General features: G+C 41.9%; 2 protein-coding genes across 4 annotated transcripts; both read left to right on the forward strand.

Moving 5' to 3' along the window:
- Positions 1-982: 982 nt before the first annotated feature.
- LOC309497010 (uncharacterized protein) lies at positions 983-17,594 on the forward strand. Of its 3 annotated transcripts, none has more exons than XM_082167251.1 (11): positions 983-1,564; positions 1,969-2,371; positions 2,515-2,716; positions 2,810-2,917; positions 3,006-3,139; positions 3,239-3,412; positions 3,537-3,748; positions 3,869-4,087; positions 4,201-4,428; positions 9,132-9,339; positions 17,523-17,594. In XM_082167251.1, exons 3-11 carry the CDS (start codon positions 2,609-2,611, stop codon positions 17,551-17,553), a joined length of 1,422 nt encoding a protein of 473 aa, XP_082023377.1. In that variant the 5' UTR covers positions 983-1,564; positions 1,969-2,371; positions 2,515-2,608; the 3' UTR covers positions 17,554-17,594. The 3 variants fall into 3 exon arrangements, with proteins under 3 accessions (XP_082023377.1, XP_082023378.1, XP_082023379.1); XM_082167252.1 differs by having other exon boundaries at positions 3,540-3,748; XM_082167253.1 differs by lacking the exon at positions 17,523-17,594 and having other exon boundaries at positions 4,201-4,377; positions 9,132-9,199.
- A 21-nt stretch (positions 17,595-17,615) lies between these two features.
- LOC309497038 (uncharacterized protein) lies at positions 17,616-18,873 on the forward strand. Its single transcript, XM_082167299.1, has 3 exons — positions 17,616-17,678; positions 17,789-17,933; positions 18,023-18,873. The coding sequence occupies exons 2-3, from the start codon at positions 17,892-17,894 to the stop codon at positions 18,812-18,814; spliced, it is 834 nt and encodes a 277-aa protein (XP_082023425.1). The 5' UTR covers positions 17,616-17,678; positions 17,789-17,891; the 3' UTR covers positions 18,815-18,873.
- The last annotated feature ends 2,344 nt before the right edge of the window (positions 18,874-21,217 follow it).

A 21,217-nucleotide genomic window follows, 5' to 3' on the forward strand; every position in this document is an offset into this window, starting at 1 on the left:
CCTGGAGAGTCGCTACGCCTGACATCCTAATCTAGGTGCCTCAGTCCGCAGGATGTCATAGCGATACACAGCAGTTGCCATGGAGTCAACCTTGATCACGTCCCAGACAGAGTCAACAATCAGCAGGTGTCTGTGGGGAGTGGGGGAAGGAACGCAAGAGCGTCTCGCTGCAGTGCTCTCTCCAGAGGGAGTTGTTGTTCCAGCAGCAGCCTCGCCAAGGCCAGTGCTGGTTGAGGGGGGCCGAAAGCAGATAAGATTGTGGTTGTTTGGTCTTGGTACGAGTAGCCGCATTCCAATTTACACAGCTCCTGGTCCATTTTGGTCTCCGAAACGATCCATTTGCCTTTGCAAAGCTGTGAGCTTCTCCATGATGTTATCCATATTGTGGTTCATTGTCACAGTCTGAGTGCTGACAGCTCTGCCCACTGCTTCAATCATGACGGGCAGCCTTGTGGGGTTTTGGACAGCTGTCACCGTCTTCTTAATTCCTCGATAAACCAGGGCAATGCCTAATCCAAACAGCAAAAAATGCTTTTCTTACTTAGTATTTTTGTTTTGTTTCCAGTCCAAATATCTAAAAATTCTTAAATCAAGAAGCATTTACTAGAGAAGTAAAATGACATAAGAAATTCTATTTTGTTTTAAGGTAAAAAGAAAGTACTTTAAGTAATTTTGGCTTAAAACAAGCAAAATTATCTGCCAATGGGGTAAGCAAAAAAATCTGAATAAGAATGGAAAACAAGAAAAAAAATCTGAATTCGAAAAAAAAACAAGATTTTTTTGCTTACCCCATTGGCAGATAATTTTGCTTGTTTTAAACAAAAATTACTTAAAGTACTTACTTTTTACCTTAAAACAAAATAGAATTTCTTATGTCATTTTACTTCTCTAGTAAATGCTTCTTGATTTAAGAATTTTTAGATATTTGGACTGGAAACAAAACAAAAATACTAACTAAGAAAGCATTTTTTGCAGTGCAGAAAGCCTGTTATCATGGTTCCGAATAGGTAGATATCTTCGAGAAGATGGTGTCAATTGCGTTGAGAGACCAGTTGATCAAATCCATAATTTCTTAGTTTGGAGAGCAGTGCGGAGAGAGTCTCTCAAAGTACATACAAGACAGTAGACGAGACGAGAGCAGCAAAGCAGGGGAGATAAGGGACAGGAGGGGAAGAAAATGCGACCGCCTTCGTTGAGAGCCAAAGAGAACCGTTATGGTAACGGTTAGCGCACATAGTCTTTTGCATCACAAACAGAAGGCATTCAAACATGAACGCGAGTTAAATTATGTCTTTAAAGTCTTTAATGCTGACAGAATCATCTGGCGCTGGTAAACTCCTCCTCTGTTGGTAACCACTCCTCTAGCCCGAGCTGGCCCGCTTTGGCCCAAGGTATTCGACGGGCCAGAAATCCTGACCGTTGGCCTCGAGTAAGCCCCGATCCAGCCCCGGAAGTGACAGTGGAAACGCGACTGGCCCTGGCACGCACTAGCACGGTCCGGCCCTGGCCCGACAGTGGAAACGCGGCTACTGAACATTGAAATGGCTGAACAAGCTCAGAAACGGTAAGGATTGTGTTTTCTTTGTTGCTTTGTGTTACTTTGTGTTTCCTTAAGAAGATGTTTCTGAACGATGCTCACTGAACGAATGGGGACGTTTGGTTTTTCGCGAATGGTAATGGTGGTTGCATTAGAATGGGTGTTTTTGTCTCACTTTTGATTGTGTTTTAAGACTCAATTATGCTATTAGCTTTTGAGCAAAATAGCTAAGAACATAGCTTAATAGCTAAGCTTAATAGATAAGAACAAACCCATGTTAAAAAAAAGTTTCAAAGCAAAGATACTGTGTTTTTTTTAAAGTTAGCTGCATAGTTAGTTTATTTTAAATTATTGTTTTGTTTAATCGTGTATCATTCTTTCAGATCTTTGTTTTTATAATTTATTTTATATCGTTTCATTTTCCATTAAAGGTCTGCCAATCGCCGTTTGCTGTATTGTCTGCTTTGCCACGAGCCGCAGGACACCCTTTCTGTTCATCTGTCACGGGTGTGTATGAAAAACAGCACTCCAAAACAAAGAGAAGCAGAGCTAGAGAAAGCTAAAGTTTCACACAGAGAGTGGGTCCGCCACAACAGATGCTGGGACTACAACCAGCTTTGTGAGATCCTTCCTGACCCACGCTCTCGCATGGCCATGTTGAAGGAGCTTCTTCGGCGTGGATTTTTTGTCAAAAACCAGCCCCAGGATATCGAAGAAGCTGAAGACGCTGGCTCTTCCTCTTCCTCTGCTGCTGCTCCTCCTCCTCCAGGATATCGAAGAAGCTGAAGACGCTGGCTCTTCCTCTTCCTCTGCTGCTGCTCCTCCTCCTCCAGAGTAAGTGCAGTTAACTGTGTACTTATTACATGCTTATTACATGACAATAAAAAAAATATTTTATATTATTCTACATTGAAGACTATTTCACAGCTTTGGTTTTATTCTTCTATAGTCTTATTTGTTATGTTTAATCCAAACAGACGGTTCGTTCAGCCAGCTCCTGGCATTGAAGATTGCCAGAGGATCTTAAGGGCTTCTAAGTCTGACGTCCTCAGGATCCGCGGGGACCTGGAGATGAACAAAGAGGGCCCAACGACGGACAAGACCTTATACCGTTACTTCTGTGAAGCGCTGTTGGTCTTTAAACATATGCAGTGTCCACGAGCTGTGGAAGCCTTGACGGTAAGTTCATCTATTTTAACGAGTTTATACTTGTGATATACTGTAATATTTGCACATGTATGCATTAAGTAAAACATTTTCAATGTTTTCCAGGACGAAGAGTGGGTCAACCGCACTGAGCTGGGAGAAAGGGTTGTGGTCGGCGTGCAGGGAGAAAGAGCCTCAAGCATGCGGATCGCTCTAAACAAAGAGGAGGAAACTGTACGTTTTAATATGATGCAAACAGTAGATTTCTTACCACCAGTGTTTTACATTTAATAACTCGTTTTTTGTTGTTGTTTTTTTTAAGTTCTTGGAGCTGTACTTTGTGAGGATCAGGCCTGAGAACCTACAGCCTCAGACGGACTGCAATAGTTTTTTTGTCTCCTCGGACGGAAAGGCAGTTCAGTCTGTCTCATGGGACATGAACCGGCTCCATGAACTGTAAGTGTCTACACAGATTCATGTGCATGTGTGTGAATGGATCCACATTTTATCAGTCACACCATAATTGACATTTCTTTTTTCATTTTCTTTCTGTAGGTATAAGATGGCCCCTTATACCAGCCAGTGTGTGAGGAGGGCTGTTGAGTCAGCGGCCAAGATCCTCCCAGCTCAACAAAAGGGGGCACTTCTCAATTACCTGGGCCTCAGCGCTGGTGTTTTCCAGCTCCAGGATGTCATAGACGCAGCTCTGCTGCTGGAATCATTGTCCAGGTATGTCTCTTCATACAACAAAGACATAACTAATCACAAACTATTTGCACAGCAGATTAGCAAGTTTTCATTCATATTTTTTTTTTTGTGCATATTATAAACCTTGTATTCCTCACTTACACAGCAGGTCTGCGTATGAGACATCCTTGGAAACACGTGGCGCAGCCGGAGAGCCGCGGAGAGACTTTCTGGCATTTGTTAACAGATTTCCCGTTTCACTGGAGGGTCTGCCGCCATCCAAAAAACAAAGGATGGAGTCCGGTTTCCCAGAAAACAGGGTCTTTTATGACAAGTGGAGGGCCTCCCAGTACGCCCAGCGGGAGAAACATCTGCTGTGTAAGTCTGCTAAACAATCAATACAGCATTGACACGCATTGACTCACAACACAAACTAGGCCATTTAATTACAGTGACAAGTGTTTCACATGAGTAAAGTTGTTTCATTCTGTATTCCAGCATACTACAAACTACGCAAGCCGTCCACCGCAAAGGTGGCAAGGTTAATTGCCCAGGAGGGGTGGACGGTTAACTGCCCAAGGCCTGAAGACATCGTACAGCTTTGGAGACCAGCCCCAAAGACAATGGTGGAAGCTGACAACTTTGTCATTCGCTGTGTCTCCGAGCAGACCTGGACGGGGCTGGCCATAAAAGATTTTGGTCCACCGGAAGGTCTAGGTAAGAAAACATTTCACTTTTCAGGGCAGAAGAAACAATAATATAAAATGTACAAAATAATGTTTTTTTTTTTTTTTTATTAACTAAAAAATGTAATGTTCTCTTTATTATAGGAGTCGTCGCAACCCGACCCTTTTTCAAAGATGACATCGTCTGTGACTACCACGGAAAGGTAGTCACAGCTGCTGAGGGGAGGGCCAAAGTAGAGAGCCAGTTCAACGAACCGGGATATGTTTTTTTCTTCAAAGCTGGAGAAAAAGAACTGTGCATAGATTCACAGATGTCCCCCTGTGAGTGCCACCCTCACATGAACACTTTTGGCGGAAGGATGAACCATTCACGTAAGATGCCAAACATCAAGCCGGTCCACTGCTCAATGAAAATAAATGGCCAGGACCAGGAAGTCATATTGTTTAAGGCAACGAGGGACATCAGTGTAGGCACACAGCTCAAGTATGATTACGGTGTTAGGAGACGTTCTTTTCAGGGAGAGGGCCTGACCTTGGAATGGCTTGACGAATAGGCCATTTCAAATGGTGGTTTTGTGGTTTGCACATTTTTTAACCATCTTATTTTTTACCACCCATAGTTTTTTTTTTTATTATTATTTATTTAATTTATTAATTATTTAATTTATTTAATTTACTGCAAACCACACAGTAAATGCAATATAAACACACTGATGTACTTGAGAGCTATTAATGATGCATAATTATTATTGAGATGGACACAGACTGCTCACTGCATTTAAAGCCTTTTATGAAATTGAAAACGGAAAAATTAGTGCCAAGTTTACAAAAACTTTCTTTAATGAATAAAATGTATAGACTTGTGATAATAAACACACACACAGACACATACCAATTTTAGGAACACTTTTTTTTTTTTTTACATAAAAATGTTCATTGAATGAGTTACAGTTGTCCAGGATGCACACAGACAGGCTACTGTGGAGTTTTCATGTCCTCTGTGGGGAAGTGGTCAGTGTGCACTGTCTTGTGGTTGGGGCCCCTTTGCTTGTGAGGACATGGGTTCGAACCCAGCTCAGACTACCTTATGGGATCACCCTGATGTTATGGCCCATCTGAAAACTATTTTGACATAGACAGATAGGCTGCACATATTATTTGACTTAATGGCGTTCATCTATCTTATATATATAAATATCCTTTATTAATAGCATCGCACCAGAAATCAATTTGACAGCTCCGTTCTACCGGTTAAACTAACTTTTCAGAACACAAGAAAAACAAAACCTGCGCATGTATTCTGTACGTTTCAATCAGAAAGCACAGACTGTTGTTAAACATGTACAGTTACTTAAAAATATACCCTAACACTCCTAGTATATTTTTGAGTAGTTGTACATGTAATTGCTGTGAGTTACTTGAGATTATACCTGCACTCAACCACTAGTACATTTTTAAGTAACGGTGCATGTAATTGCAGTGATTTACTCAAAAATATTCTAGTCGGGGTGTGCTGATAATTTGAAGTAAATGGTCAAAGTTGAGTGTAAAATGACATTTTCATAAAAGATTGAAAGTTTAATCTTTAAGAAAGTCAGTTTAAAAAGTGCTGTTTCCAACACCCTGCGGCGCTCTCTATCTCGGTCACATAAAACAAAGCAGTGCGGAATTAAGCAGTAATGTACAGGACCAGGTCCAAAACAAAAACACCAAATTCGAAACTGCATCGCATCAGAAATCTATTTGTCAGCATTACATCACAGCTGTTAAGAGCACAACATTAGCCTTACAACCTCAGGACCACGGACAGCGCAGTTCGAAGTCCAAAGCAAAAACACCAAGTTCGAAACTGCATCGCACCAGAAATCTGTTTGACAGCTCCGTTCTACTGGTTAAACTAACTTTTCAGAACACAAGAAAAACAAACCCTGCGCGTGTATTCTGGACGTTTCATTCAGAAAGCACAGACTGTTGTTAACATGTACAATTACTTAAAAATATTCTAGTCGGGGTGTGCTGATAATTTGGAGTAAATCACTGCAATTACATGCACCGTTACTTAAAAAATATACTAGATGTACCGCAGGGCGGTACAAAATATGACCGCCGCTCAGGCCTGCACTGGCTTTCCACAAAAATAAATGACGTGGAGCAATTTGGCTGTATTGCGTGTTTATGTATATACCTAAAAAAAGTAGTAGTATGTGCATGTCTGTCTGTGTGTGTATGTGTGTGTCTGTGTGTGTGTGTGTCTGTGTATGTGTATGTGTGCGTGCGTACATGTGTGTGCGCGTGTGTGTTTGTGTGTGTGTGTCTGTGCATGTGGATTTGTATATGTGTGTATGGGTGTGTGTCTGTGCGTGTGGATGTCAGTGTGTGTGCATGCTTGCGTTTGTTTGTATTCCTGCATGTGTGTGTGTGACAGTATCATCCTAAACCAGCAACCCTTCGCTCAACACCACCATCTACAGGCCGATGAGTGTACAGTCACTAAATGTGCACATAAATGAATTTATTTTATACCCCCCCCCATGGATGAAATTCTACGAAACTTAGCATACCCCCAGAGGATGTCAAGTTAATCATACACATGAAATATGGTGCAGTTCTGAACATCTCAACTGAAGATAGGGGCGATTAAAGCAGAATAATATTGCATTTTAATTTTTTATGGGAGGGGCGCAAATCACAAATGAGTGATTATGGGCTAGGTTGATGTGGGCCCTTAAGAGCAACATACCATAAAAATTTCTTCATCCTCGGTGCCACGGTTCAGGTAGTTATTTAGGAAAAACTGCATTTTTTGGGTTTGGGGGGGCCCAGCGCGGGGGGGGAGTGGCCCCCTGGGACCAAACGAAATTTTTCTGTAAAAGTCTAGTGGGGCTACATGCCCACCAAATTTCATGTTCCCCGGTGTTTCGGTGTCCCTGGTATCGTTGACGAAAAATTCAGTAGATGACGGGAAAAAAACAAAAAAAAAACTTTGACAATCCCTATATGACCGCTTTCGCTAGCTACGCTAGCGGCGGTCATAATTAATGGGATTTTATGGATTTAGGTGAAGAAAGTGTACACATAATACATTTTGGTCTTTACCATGAAGAGAAAACTGATTCAACTATATAAACTATATATTTTCTAAAATCGTAGACTTCTCAGGATGTGATCTAACATGGCATGAAACATCTCCCACCCACCTCATTAGTATACTGCCCAAGCATAACACATTGGGTATTGGAAAATCGGGTATATGGCTGATACCTAAAAAAAGTAGTATTATGTGCATGTCTGTGTGTGTGTGTGTCTGTGCGTGTATGTATGCGTGCGTACATGTGTGTGCGCGTGTGTGTGTGTTTGTGCGTGTGGATGTCAGTGTGTGTGCATGCTTGCGTTTGTTTGTATTCCTGCATGTGTGTGTGTGACATTATCATCCTAAACCAGCAACCCTTCGCTCAACAGCACCATCTACAGGCCGATGAGTGTACAGTCACTAAATGTGCACATAAATGAATTTATTTTATACCCCCCCCCCATGGATGAAATTCTACGAAACTTAGCATACCCCCAGAGGATGTCAAGTTAATCATACACATGAAATATGGTGCAGTTCTGAACATCTCAACTGAAGATAGGGGCGATTAAAGCAGAATAATATTGCATTTAAATTTTTTATGGGAGGGGCGCAAATCACAAATGACTGATTATGGGCTAGGTTGATGTGGGCCCTTAAGAGCAACATACCATCAAAATGTCTTCATCCTCGGTGCCACGGTTCAGGTAGTTATTTAGGAAAAACTGCATTTTTGGGGTTTGGGGGGGCCCAGCGCGGGGGGGGAGGGGCCCCTGGGGACCAAACGAAATTTTTCCGTAAAAGTCTAGTGGGGCTACATGCCCACCAAATTTCATGTTCCCCGGTGTTTCGGTGTCCCTGGTATCGTTGACGAAAAATTCAGATGACGAAAAAAAAAAAAAAAAAAAACTTTGACAATCGATTATGGGCTAGGTTGATGTGGGCCCTTAATACCAACATACCATAAAAATGTCTTCATCCTCGGTGCCACGGTTCAGGTAGTTATTTAGGAAAAACTGAATTTTTTGGGTTTGGGGGGCCCAGCGCGGGGGGGGGAGGGGCCCCCGGGGACCAAACGAAATTTTTCCGTAAAAGTCTAGTGGGGCTACATGCCCACCAAATTTCATGTTCCCCGGTGTTTCGGTATCCCTGGTATCGTTGACGAAAAATTCACGGGGGGCCCAGCACGGGGGGCCCAGCGCGGGGGGGGGGAGTGGCCCCCGGGGACCAAACGAAATTTTTCCGTAAAAGTCTAGTGGGGCTACATGCCCACCAAATTTCATGTTCCCCGGTGTTTCGGTGTCCCTGGTATCGTTGACGGAAAATTCAGTAAGGTGACGGAAAAAAAAAAGAAAAAAAAACTTTGACAATCCCTATATGACCGCTTTCGCTAGCTATGCTAGCGGCGGTCATAACTAGTGGTTGACTGCAGGTATAATCTCAAGTAACTCACAGCAATTACATGTACAATCAAAAATATACTAGGAGTGTGAGGGTATATTTTTAAGTAAATGGTCAATAATTTGGAGTAAATCACCTTTTCAACACACTAATAAAAATATGATGTAAAGTATTTAAAAAAATGAAAGAACATAAAAAAGATTTTTAAAAAATGCAAAAATTAAATGAAACAGCGGTCAAACTGGGGGAGGGAAAGTGGGAGCAAAAATGCTTTACTTTTTGACTTTCCTTTTTCTAATGGCCCTCTTCACCTCCTCATTTACTTTTTTGATCTCTGCCATTTTTTTAACCTTTTGAATGCTAATTGGTGAAATGCGACGTGGTCTCAATTTCCTTTTCATTGGAGTAATCGCAACAACTGGGGTTTTTTTGGGTGAGGGGACTGGTGAACGCTCATGGCTGCTTGTCCCCGAGTCTTCTCCGCTCCGCCCTGGATCATCTATTTCAGACAGGCCCTCTTCACCCTTCCAAAGAAAATACATGGTGAAGGATTGATCATCATTGTGCCAATAAATACAGTATTATAGACTCAGTATGTTTACAGGATATATATTTACCTGGCTGGTCTCAGGACTCTTCTCAGGAGAGCCTGATGTGTCTCCTGAGTCTCCTTCCGATGCCTTCACCCTCTTTCTTGGATGGTCCATTTTACGGCCAGGACATAGTCGCTTTACCCCTGCTGCACTGACGTCCACACCTTGCAGCGCAGCCTCGAAAAGCATTCGATGTTCAACGGCCTGCTTGGTCGACAGGTTGGTCACATAGAACTTGTCTGCTGTTTGGACGTCATGACACATGAACTTTGCGATCCTCATCCTGTCGTCCTCAGAATGGGTGAATTTTGCCTAGAAATAGAGAGAAAGAAGGAGAAAACAAAAGCAGTTTGAGGATACAACACCTAACTGAATGTCTCTGAAATGTGCTATAATATTCAATGGTGGTCTCCTTCATCTGCTCATGGCGCAAGGAGCTGACCCACCTGCACACAAACAAACAAATTATAAAAAACAAACAAACAAAAAATATATTTTTTTTAAACATTATTACAAGAGAAAATTAATAATAATATATTATATAATATTATTATATAATAATTAGGGGTGTGACGAGACGCTTACTCCACGAGACGAGACGAGACACGAGATTGGGTTCACGAGATCGAGACAAGACGAGATTTTTATACAATTTTTAAGAAATCCTCAATGATGAAATATATGAATGGAAAATAGTCTTTTATTCAACTGAAAATCACAAAATGCAAAACATTAGGCACATAGGTGCATTTTGAAATCAACTTGTAATGAATGTTATTTTACTTCTATTTTAATGAATTCTATGCAGTAAAGGACATGCAAACACTGCAAAATGTTTTGCTATAAACTCTACCGTCTGGATTCTCCCCTGTACGATTTCATATGAGAAATCTAACTCCTTTCCACAAATCGAACATAAAAAAAATAAAACAGTATAAATAAAATAAAATAAATATAAATAACTGAAATAACACTTTAAATGCAAACAGTAAGTGTGTATCCATAATCAAAGTACTGCTCTCTCAAAACTACAAGTTCAAACAGAAACAATTTTTTCTTCAAGCATGAAAAAGAGATAAATGAACTACACAGAACAGCCTAAGATTATGGTCATGTTCTTTTTCAAGAATATAAGCATGTCGACGATTTCTGGCAGCAGTTGAGACCTTTGGGCAGTAACTAGGGCTGCACGATATGAGGAAAAGCTGCGATGTGCGATAACATTGTTTAATATTGCGATGTCGATATGACTTGTGATAGCCTATGTGAATATTAGCTATACTGTTCCCATGTCTTAGTGCTTTAATAGGTTCTTTGCGCGATAGGTCAAATATTTATGACCTGCCTGGTTCAGATTACACTATTTTAGCGCGATTTTGGCACGATCCGTTTCGTGGAGATTCGTAAAGGACAACTGGCGTCGGGACGCAAGATTCGATCGTTTCATTTCGTATAGTGTGTCATAGTGGGCGACAACCTACGCGTCTGCGATGCTTCAGGACATCACGACAAAAAGACTAGCATGATTAATTTTAACGGTCCTCCACGACGGGTTGAGTGTGTGCGAGAGTGTGTGCGCGAGTGAGTGAGAGTGCGAGCAACAGTGAGTGTGCGTGTATGCGCGCGGGAGTGAGCGTGTGTGTGTGTGTGTGCGCGGGAGTGAGAGAGTGAGCGAGGGACAGTGAGTGTGTGTGTGTGTGCGCGGAGTGTGTGTGTGTGATTGGCCCGGCACACAAATGATTTAAAAGTGGCAGGGGCATCTTCAATACTTCAATATTTCACCCTCACGCTCCATCACGCTGACATCACAACAACTCACGAGACAAAGTTTCACCTCGACGAGAAATCTCGTCACGTTTTAATCTCGCGAGATCTCGTAACACGAGATCTCGTCACACCCCTAATAATAATAATAATAATAATAAGAATAAGAAAATTACTTATACATGGCTAAGGGAAAATCCAGTCTGAGCACCCTGGTGTTCTTAAACGAGACAAGTAGGATTCATGCACATGACAAATTTTTTGATTCTGAAAATTTTGCCATTTACGTTGTCAGTATGTTTTCGAGATGGGTCTGGACCCAATTGATTTGTCTTGTAGTCCTCCACGAATTTTTCTGTGCACAAAGAATAATGAGGAGAGCCAATTGTCAGTCAACACATTGTACACACTCATTGTGCATGCATTACGTAGTGACTTTAAATTATACATTCGCGTATCTAGTATATTTTGAAGTCACTGTTTAACACTAGAACTGCCACGCCGGTCATTTTGACCATTTTGAATTTGATATCTGCAATAACTTTGTTGAAAAAATAAATACAATCCTGCTGGTACCTGACTTTTCCTAAAAGTGTCTGTATTTTCATTTAAAAAGTTTTTCATATAAATTACACAGAACGGCAAATATGTCCTTTTTTTTTTTTTTTTTTTGCCTTATAAGACCAAAGCAAAAACACCAAGTTCGAAACTGCATAGCATCAGAAATCAGTTTGACAGCTCCGTTCTACTGGTTAAACTAACTTTTCAGAACACAAGAAAAACAAACCCTGCGCGTGTATTCTGGACGTTTCATTCAGAAAGCACAGACTGTTGTTAACATGTACAATTACTTAAAAAATATTCTGGTCAGGGTGTGCTGATAATTTGGAGTAGATCAGATCACTTTGATTGCATGCACCGTTACTTAAAAATGTACTTGTGGTCGAGTGCAGGTATAATTTCAAGTAACTCACAGCAATTACATGTACAGTTACTCAAAAATTTACTAGGAGTGTGAAGGTATATTTTTAAGTAAATGGTCAAAGTTGAGTGTAGAATGACATTTTCATAAAAGATTGACAGTTTAATCTTTAAGAATTGAGAATTAATCTTTTGGAATTGAGAGATGAATGCTTTTATTGTATTGATATGTCTTTTAAAAACAAAAAAAGACCAAACTGTACATTTAAACAAGTTTAAGTAAGACGCTGTTTAATGCACTAATTGGACATGCATTGCATAGTGAATTACTTTAAATTATACATTCTGGTCTCTAGTATATTTTCAAGTAAGACACTGTTTAATGCAGTGAGTGTACATGCATTGCATGGTTAAGTTGGATAGAAACCCAGGTAAATTACTGAGACTTTTTTGACACTTTCAACAGTTGTTTAAACACTACACATCTTGAGAGAATCTGCAATTTGACATTTTGTCCCAAAGACAAGCGGACATTTTGAACGCTAGATTCCAAACTCTATATCTTTAATGATAAATAATGACCGCTTGCGGCAGTTCTAGTAGTTATGGAATTCTGGCACTTCTAGTGTTAATGCACAATGACAATGACATTTCAGAAAACATCAAGATAAAACAATGCAAGTGTACTCACTCAGTGTCGACCCATGATAGCTTTCGTCAGAAATTTGTGGCTGCTGGCTGGTGGAGGGCTCCAAATCGGTGGAGGAAGGCTGCACGGTGGAAGTGTGAGGGTCAGACTTGACAGAAGATATCAGCCTCCTGGTTTCCTTTGTTAAGCGGCCTGCACCCCTTGATTCTGACCTCCTCTTCAAACGGCGGTACTTCTGCGTAAGGTCGCGCAGGACACCGTCCAGTGTTCATCCAAGTCTGGTTCCAAATCCAGGGTGCAAACAACTGGCACCTCCGGGTTCGTGGCCCTAAGTGCAGCAATCTTTTCTATCACCCTCTTCCTCTTGCAGTACCACACTGCGGTCTCTTTTTCTGAAATGGTTAGCTCCGTGTGTAGTTTGAGGTGCCGGTCTATCCGGGTTGTTGGTTTCCCACAGCCAGGGACTGGGCATAGGCAACTCTGGATATTGATTCTCCCGGACCCCAGTGCCAGCAGCAGGGCCGGATATAGGCATGGGCAAGGAGGGGCAATGCCCCCCCAAATGCCGTGACTGCCCCCCCAAACGTGATGCATGCAAAGATCCCAAATTTAAAAAATATTTCAAGAAAAATGGTCAGAGTGAGCGCTCTCTGCGCTCTATCCCTCATTCAAAGTAGCTACTGATTGGTAGATGCATAAGGAGGGCGTGGCCAGTCGCTTCACCGGCTTGTGGTGAACCTGCTGAGCTTCACGTCTCAGTCAGTCACTGCAGAGCGGAGCACGCAGACACACTGTCGTCAGCTGAGCTCAGCCCCTGTTTTGAGTTTCCTTCGCTGTCAGTCACTGAAATTATTTGGTTACTCTTTCTGTAAGCGTGTTCTCATTCCCTCCATATCTCTCTATCGCTTTCTCTTGTAATTTGCACCGAGTGACGAGTCGAGTATGCGCCGATTTCTGGTTGCTAAAGCTAGCACTGGCAGCAGCAACGAGGCTGCTAGGGCATTAGCTGCAGCAGAGACCGAATCACCATACTGCTCCTCGACTCGCTACAATTTCTAACCCCCGTGCCCAGTCCAGTACCAGTACACCTAGTTCTAGTTGCACAAGCACCGCAGCCCGCGTCGTTCCCAGCCCATCCGTGGCTGTTGCGGATGAATACAACATAGGCTTAAACACTGAAGCACCGTCACAACCCATAGCTCTGGTTTTCCCCAAACGTAATTTTGGCAAGAGCTCCCGCTCATTCTGCCCAGGTTGGTATCGTGGGAGACCATGGCTCGAATATTCAGCAAAGCTTGATGCGTGCTTTTGTTTCCCGTGTCAGAAATTTGGGGGGAACAATGATAGGGATTTGGTTTTCACAAAACAAGGATTTACTAATTGGAAAACTGCATTGGAAAAGGACAAGGGACTCTCAAAGCACGCATCAAGTCAATGCCACATAAAAAATGCAAAAGCCTGGTCTGAAATGTCCCAAAGAGAGGCCACAGGGGAGACCATTTGTAATTTAATAGGGCCCACACAAATGGAAAAAAATAGGTATTATATTAAAACAATTGGAGAAGTAGTTCAGTTCCTAGCAGTAAATGAACTTACACTTCGTGGCAGTGTGGAAAGTTCAAATGATGATGATTTCTCTGCAGGACTGTTCTTAAAAATGGTTGACTACACACTGGCAAAGGACCCCAAATTTAATGAAATTTACAAACACATCCCACCAAATGCAAAATACACCTCTCACAACATACAAAATGAAATTATTGAAACACTGTCATAATTACCTTTTATCTGATTTAATACCATTTTGGCCAAAGCAGATAATGCTGGGTTTTGCATCAAAAGTGACGGAACAAGGGACAGATGTAATGTGGAGAATCTGTCAATCATAGTTAGATTTGTCTGTAAAGGCATTCCAGAGGAACACCCGATTGGCCTGCTTGACCTCAGTCAGTTAAATGCTGAATTTATTACCACACAAATTCTTGAGCATCTTTCTGACTCAGGCTATAGTGCAGCTGAAATTATCAGTCAGTGCTATGATGGAGCTTCTGTCATGAGTGGGGTCAGGGGTGGTGTTCAGGCCTTATTGCAAAAGATGGTAGGGAAGGATATTCCTTATATCCACTGCTATAACCACCAGCTGCACTTGGCCGTGGTCCATGCAATGCAAGGAGAGCCGTGTGCAAAAATCTTTTTTGATCTATCAGGATCACTGCACTCTTTTTTTTCACCGTCATTATGTGTCACACATATAATGTTCCCTCCCTTAAACGACTGTTGGAGATCAGGTGGACAAGCCACCATGATGTGACCAAGTGTCTTGTGGAGAATCAGGATGCTATTCTGAGTAACCTGTCAGAGGTTACAGAGGACAGAGCCGCTGCTGTTGATATCTGTACAGAGGCATCAGGGCTGTTGATGATGTTAAGGAGGCATCATTTCTTTGAAATAGGAAAATTCCTCCTTAAAGTTCTGGGTTGCTATGCTGCAGGCTCATTCTGTTGACCTGTGCTGTGCTTCAGAAGTAGTCAGTGCATCTCTGCAGGCTCTGAAGCAGATGAGAGATGAGGAGAGTGAGACATTAACCAGCATGCCTGCACCAGCTGCTAAAAGAAAAAGAACAATGAGCTCACTGCTCGTAGGTAGCGTTGTTACGTCCACTGTAGGCCATGCAGAAGACTCCATGACTCCTAGCCAGGCTCTGAAGAGAGCTCTTCTCAACATTTTGGACATCGCCATTGTAGAGATGGAGACAAGATTCTCCAAAAGCAATCTGGATCTCATGAAAGCAGTTAATTGCCTTCAACCACAATCTCCCTCTTTTCTGGATGTTGCCATGTTAAGTCCTCTGCAAAAAATGGCAAATAGTGACAAACTTTCCAATGAGATTCTTGTCGCAAAAATAATGTTGGAAAAAGAATTCAAAAAGACTAATGATGATGAGAACGTAGAGTTTGTAGACCTCTCCACCATTTGCACATATCTACACGGGTATAAGAATGCCTTTCCTCAGCTCCATCGCATGTATGTGACCTCACTTGTGATTGTAATATCATCTGCATCATGCGAGAGCTCTTTCTCCACTTTGTCTCGTGTTCTTACCCCCTTCCGCCGCACTATGCTACATGAGAGAAAAAGAAATTTAGTTATTCTGGCTCACGAGAAGGCCATAACAACAGGTCTAGATATGGACGCATTTGTTAGGACTTTTGCACAGAAAAGCAGACGACTGATGCTATAATGACTGATATAAGCCATGCTGTGTACAGAGCTAAAGAAAAGAAAAAAAAAAGAAAAAAAAAAAAGAAATAAAGATTGAAATAAAAAACGAAAGGACAGACAGACAGACAAGACAGACAGACAGACAGATAAAAAAAAAAAAGATAAATGCAGCCTCAACAGGGCACAAGCCAGTGTCCTATTTGCGCCGGTCCCAAGCCCGGGTAAATGCAGAGGGTAGTGTCAGGAAGGGCATCCAACATAAAACCTATAAGACAAATCAAATGGATCAAAGGAGCTGATAGATTAGAGCTGGGCGATATAGGATTTTTTCATTTCACAATATATTTTTTCATTTCTGGCCATAATTTGGCACCCCAAAAATGACTTGCCCCCCCTGATATTCTACCTGAACCCCCTAGTGGGGCTGGCTGAATCCGGCCCTGCGTGCATGCACGCCTGTGTTAAGCGCGCTGTTGCTCCGTGCGCGCTGATGCACTCATCCTGTTGACATTTCCGAATGCCTTCCTACAGTTGCTTAATAAAAGCGGGCTTTCCACACAAACAAACGTACATGTGTCAGTAGTATGAGAAATGGGATTTTAACTGTCGGTCTCGGACATAAATATCTTTATGCCTGTCGGGCTCGGGTCGGGCTCGGGTCGGGTTCGGTTACTGCTCTGTTGGGCTCGGGTCGGGTTCGGTTACTGCTCTGTCGGACGCGGGCCGGGTTCGGACAGAAAAATTCGGCCCGATCCGCACTCTATGTCAGATAACAATGTTGGTGTATTTTACATGACAAATGGTCTTCAATTAATTATGTATTATTTTGAAATATGTGGATTTTTTTATTGAATCGACGCAATAGCCTACCATTAAATTGTTTTTTTGTTTATTCCTTCTTGCCGTGGAGCCATTACTGAAATAGTTAGCTCGAGAGCATTGGTTCTCGAGCAGACTGTGAAATACCTGTGTTTACACGAGTGCTGTTTCATTTTAAAACGCATAACTTTTGCTGTCCACATAGACATTAGATTTTTAGATCCTCAAGCAATTTGATGCAACCCATAACAACACGTTATGGCAACATATCAGACTGACAGAAACGTAAAAATAAATCAAATTATAATTAATAATTAATTATAATGAAATGCATTTTGTTTTAATGGCCACAATATTATTATTGATATTTGTTTGAAAAGGTACTTTTTGATTAATTTTTGAAAAGGACAGGGGCTACGGTCCAAATCCAAACCGTCCAGAACCAAATCCAGTATGTGCCTGCACTTCATATATTAAGGAGTGTAGGAATGAAATTGTAGAAAGAGACATTGAGATTAACTTCTTATATTAGTTTGCGGGCGGGAATAGAAAAAGTATTTATTTCTTTGTATTTACGAGAAATAGGCGAATTAGTTTAAATGAGTGGTTTTCGTGAGTGACAGTGTATTGTAGTTTTATCTGTTTTTGTGTAGTATAGTAGCCTATAGTATCAGCTTTATCTGTTTTTGTGTAGTATAGTAGCCTATAGTATCAGCTTTAAAGGCAAACAGTTTACCCTTTAGTTACAAAGGGATTGTCCTCGCCCCTGCTAGAAGCGGCCAATGATCAGTCTTGGCTTAATTTGCATATCACAGGTATAAATTGTTCTATGGTGGCATTTTATGTCATTTGTTCAAGACAGCAAATTTGGAGCTCCAAGTCAACATGGCATCTGTCACCAATAAAGAAGCGGAGGGATGGCCAGTCCTGCAAAGGTCCGAAAGTAGGGCAAAGACGCTGTCGAAGGATTCATATATAACATCTCCCAGACGCCAGAGCCGCAACAGCTCGCCGTTTTTCACCGCAGATATTCAGAGCGCCAGGCAGGAGTACCATAGGGTGGTCGTTTTCTCCATGGACAAGCAAGCCACCTTCAGTCAAGTCGAAAAGAACGAAGCCACCTTCAGTCAAGTCGAAAAGAATGGCAACGCAGTGAGGCTGCGCAACGTCAGGCGCAGTATAAGTAAGTAGCCTAGTTCTTTTTACAGAACAGCTTCACTGATGTGTTGTGGTTCAGTTCTGGATCGCCAGTGGGCTCGGTTTTAATAAAACTATTTAGCTTTTTCTTATAAGCTTCTCTGATCCAGACGGTTTTGACGTTTTGTGCTCTCGGGGGACGACCGTGGAGGTGACCAGTCTGCTGTTTTTGCGGTGCGCGCCACCGAGCTGCAAAGCAATGACAATAGCGGAGGTGAAAGCTCTCGGTCCGAGGCAGAAGGTGTGAATCGAAGAGCTAACTTTCCCTGACCGCTTCTGTTTATGATCGCAATGGATAGAAAACTAATGTTGTGTTTGTGGTGTGTTTAGGTGGGTGAGCTGCAAGGAAAGGTTCAACTGCACGGATCTGTGAGCAGAGTGGTTAGCGTTAACGGCATGGACTGCGAGCTTAAGGAGGTGCGGATCTGTGACGGGACGGGCGAGATAAAGGTGACGCTGTGGGACAGCTTTGTCAACTCGGTGGAGGGCGGCAACTCCTACAAGTTCAAGAACCTGTCTACGCGAGAGAGAGACGGGTGCATTTGTCTGTGTACTGGTCCGTCCAGCACCATAGATCAGATCGCTGATCTGGAGGTGGAGGAGGGAGAAGGCGGAGAGAAAGAGCAATCAACGGCACTTTTCAGCGCCACAATAAAGGGCATTGAGGTGGCTATTCAACAGAAGTGTTCTAGCTGCCAGTTCAAGCAGAGCGCGTTCGTGGAGAAGTCGACGATGCACAGGTGCGAGGGCTGCAAGCTGAAGCAGGCGTCCCTCTGTTTCTCCGCCTGTTTTGGAGGGAAAGCAGTCGTCTCCACTGACAGCGGAGAAGAGAGTGTGTTGTTGACCAGCTCGGCACTGTCAACCTATCTCCGCGGCGCCGGCCTCGCCAATCTGTTCAACTACGCGGAGGCGATCGAGGATCACTTCTTACTGTCCCCCGCCTTCGACTTGAAAGTGAACCAGGACGGTTTCCTTGTGTCCATCAGGGCAGCTCGTGCTCGTGAGGTCGGCTCGTCAGAGGCAGCGGCTCCTGCTCTCAGCGCGGAAGAGAGGTGTGATGCAGAAGGCGGGGCACAGCTAACTGAGGAAAGCAAAGCGGTGTCTGCTGGTTCGGAGGCTTGAGGCAGAGATGTCAAGTTCAGCTTCGTTACTGTTATATATATATATATATATATATATATATATATATATATATATATATATATATATATATATATATATATGTTTTTTAAACTACAAGTGTTTTGCGTGCTTATTTCACTAGGACAAATGGGATTTCTTATATAGCCTAATATCTATTAATAAATGCATTCTTGAATATGGTAAATAGGTTGCATGTAAAATATATGTATATATATATATATATATATATATATATATATATCCTAGACCTAAGATCAATAAGCCATGGGAAGAAGTGTTTTATATTAAGTTATCAAAGTAGGCTAATCTATTATTATTGTGTATAAGTTACGAGATTCAGGCAGATTTTTAAAGTCTCTCTAATACAGTTATATTTAGAAAAGACTTGAGAACTAGATTATAGTTTGTAACAGGTAGAGTTAGGTACTGCGCCTTTAAGGTGGAACGCACTCTGTTACTCCCTCACTCAGAGTGGAGTCGGTATGAGAAGTGCGCGCTTTGAACATCGCATGTAGGCTATGCGTGCAAGACCGTTTTATAATTCTGTTGCTCTTATCCTGCTTTTATTCCTATTGAGTAAGTCAGTTATTAGTTATGTGTTATGCAATCTGTCCGCGTGCGATCGCCGACGACGCTAATAATAAATCACGACTGTGGAATGTCAGCCGTACGTCTTAGGCTACGTAACTGATATTCCTTTCGGTAATGATATAATATTATCAGATCAGTGATAATCGGGGCTTTAGAGGTTTTAAATAAATTTGCTTTGTTTGTTTCTGCATTTGTCTGTGGTTGCTATATTGTATTGGATGTCATGGTCTGTGTTTTATTACTTAAAGTTAATTTCCAGTCATAATGTTCTGAATGAAACGTGACGATTTTAGTTTCAGTTTTACAAATATTCGATATGCATCATGTTTATAATGTCGTTATATGAATGCAACCCCAATCTAGGTTTTTTGTAAGAGCTTGAAAAAAGGCGGGCTTAAGCTGTAGTGTCTGTTTTGGGAGAGTTTTTTTATTTTATTTTTGTAAATTAAGAAGGAAATGTAGGACGTGAATTCATTTTTTGGATAGATTGAAAATATTGCCTAACTGAGCGCTGGAGCATCAGGTTGCGCCTTGCTAATTGAGATGTTTTTCATGGCATGAGTTACAGTCTGTTGTAAATGTAGTCATTTGTTTTAATTTAATTTTTTTAAGTATATTAGAGCAGCAGCTTTGAAGGCAAAACTTTTAAGTTTTAAGTAAATTACAAACGGTATCAATTATCAAAATTACTCCTCCCTGCTTGAAGCGGCCAATCGTCAGTCTAAGCTTAATTTGCATATCACAGGTATAAATACGGCAGAGCCGCAACAGCTCGCCGTTTTTCACCACAGTTATTCAGAGCGCCTGAAAGGAGTACCACAGGGTGGTCGTTTTCTCCATGGACAAGCAAGCCATCTTCAGTCAAGCCGAAAAGAATGGAAACGCAGTGAGGCTGCGCAACGTCAGGCGTAGTATAGACCCTTTTACAGTTGGTAAACATGATGTATTTGTGTGGGCGGGGCTTAGCTGGAGGCAGAAAGATCCTTCTGGCCGCTTCACTAACACTAGTTTGCAAGTTTTGCTAGCTGGTTTTTTAACAATGACTGGAAAAAATCCGATTTTGTCTTAATGTGCAAGGTCACTCATTGTCCAGGACCGCGATTGTTATTTGCGAAAGTTAATTTTAACGGATGGAACCAGATGACCGTACACGCGCTCAGTCAATGGACAATCTGACAGGATTAACGTTAACGCTAAGTTAACTCTGGTTGAGTGGCCTGACTTCTACACCTAGCTACCCGATAGAGAAACCGAGGGTAAAGAGAAACAGAGGACATAGTTATATTATAGGCATCTAAATATATTTATATGTGCTGAATGGTCATGTAAAGACTTGTGTGGTACGATCCGCAGTTCTGCCTAGCCAGCGCCAAGAAGACGACAATGTAAAGAGTGACACTACGGTGCAATTTTAATGATGTGAATATTTTCTAGAAATAAAAATTCCAGATACAACATACTCATTTTTCATAGATTCTTGCACCCAACAACACAACAAGATGACATTTAATAATAAAAATAATAATTTAAGCTCCTTATTATGCAGCCGAATCTGTGCTGGTTTGTATTGGCTGCCTCCAGTTTTCTGTTTGTTTTGCCTCCAGCTAGCGCCGTGACGGAAATGTGACGTCCGCGCAAAAGGGGTCTATAAGTAGTCTAGTACTTTTTACAGAACAGCCTCACTGATGTGTTGTGGTTCAGTGCTGGATCGCCAGTGGGCTCGGTTTTAATACAACTATTTTGCTTGATCTATGGTATCAAATCAAGCCGAAAGATCTAATAAAATTAGAA

The sequence above is a fragment of the Leuciscus leuciscus genome, assembly GCF_965113295.1.
Source record: "Leuciscus leuciscus genome assembly, chromosome: 4".
NCBI lineage: Eukaryota > Metazoa > Chordata > Actinopteri > Cypriniformes > Leuciscidae > Leuciscus > Leuciscus leuciscus.

Bases quoted from the DNA above. Each gene is read 5' to 3' on its own strand.
- LOC309497010 (XM_082167251.1), top strand. From the start codon at position 2,609: ATGAACAAAGAGGGCCCAACGACGGACAAGACCTTATACCGTTACTTC. The intron at 3,413-3,536 runs GTATGTCTCTTC...TCACTTACACAG, and splicing joins CTGCTGGAATCATTGTCCAG to CAGGTCTGCGTATGAGACAT. The intron at 4,088-4,200 runs GTAAGAAAACAT...TCTTTATTATAG, and splicing joins TGGTCCACCGGAAGGTCTAG to GAGTCGTCGCAACCCGACCC.
- LOC309497038 (XM_082167299.1), top strand. From the start codon at position 17,892: ATGACAATAGCGGAGGTGAAAGCTCTCGGTCCGAGGCAGAAG. The intron at 17,934-18,022 runs GTGTGAATCGAA...TGGTGTGTTTAG, and splicing joins CTCTCGGTCCGAGGCAGAAG to GTGGGTGAGCTGCAAGGAAA.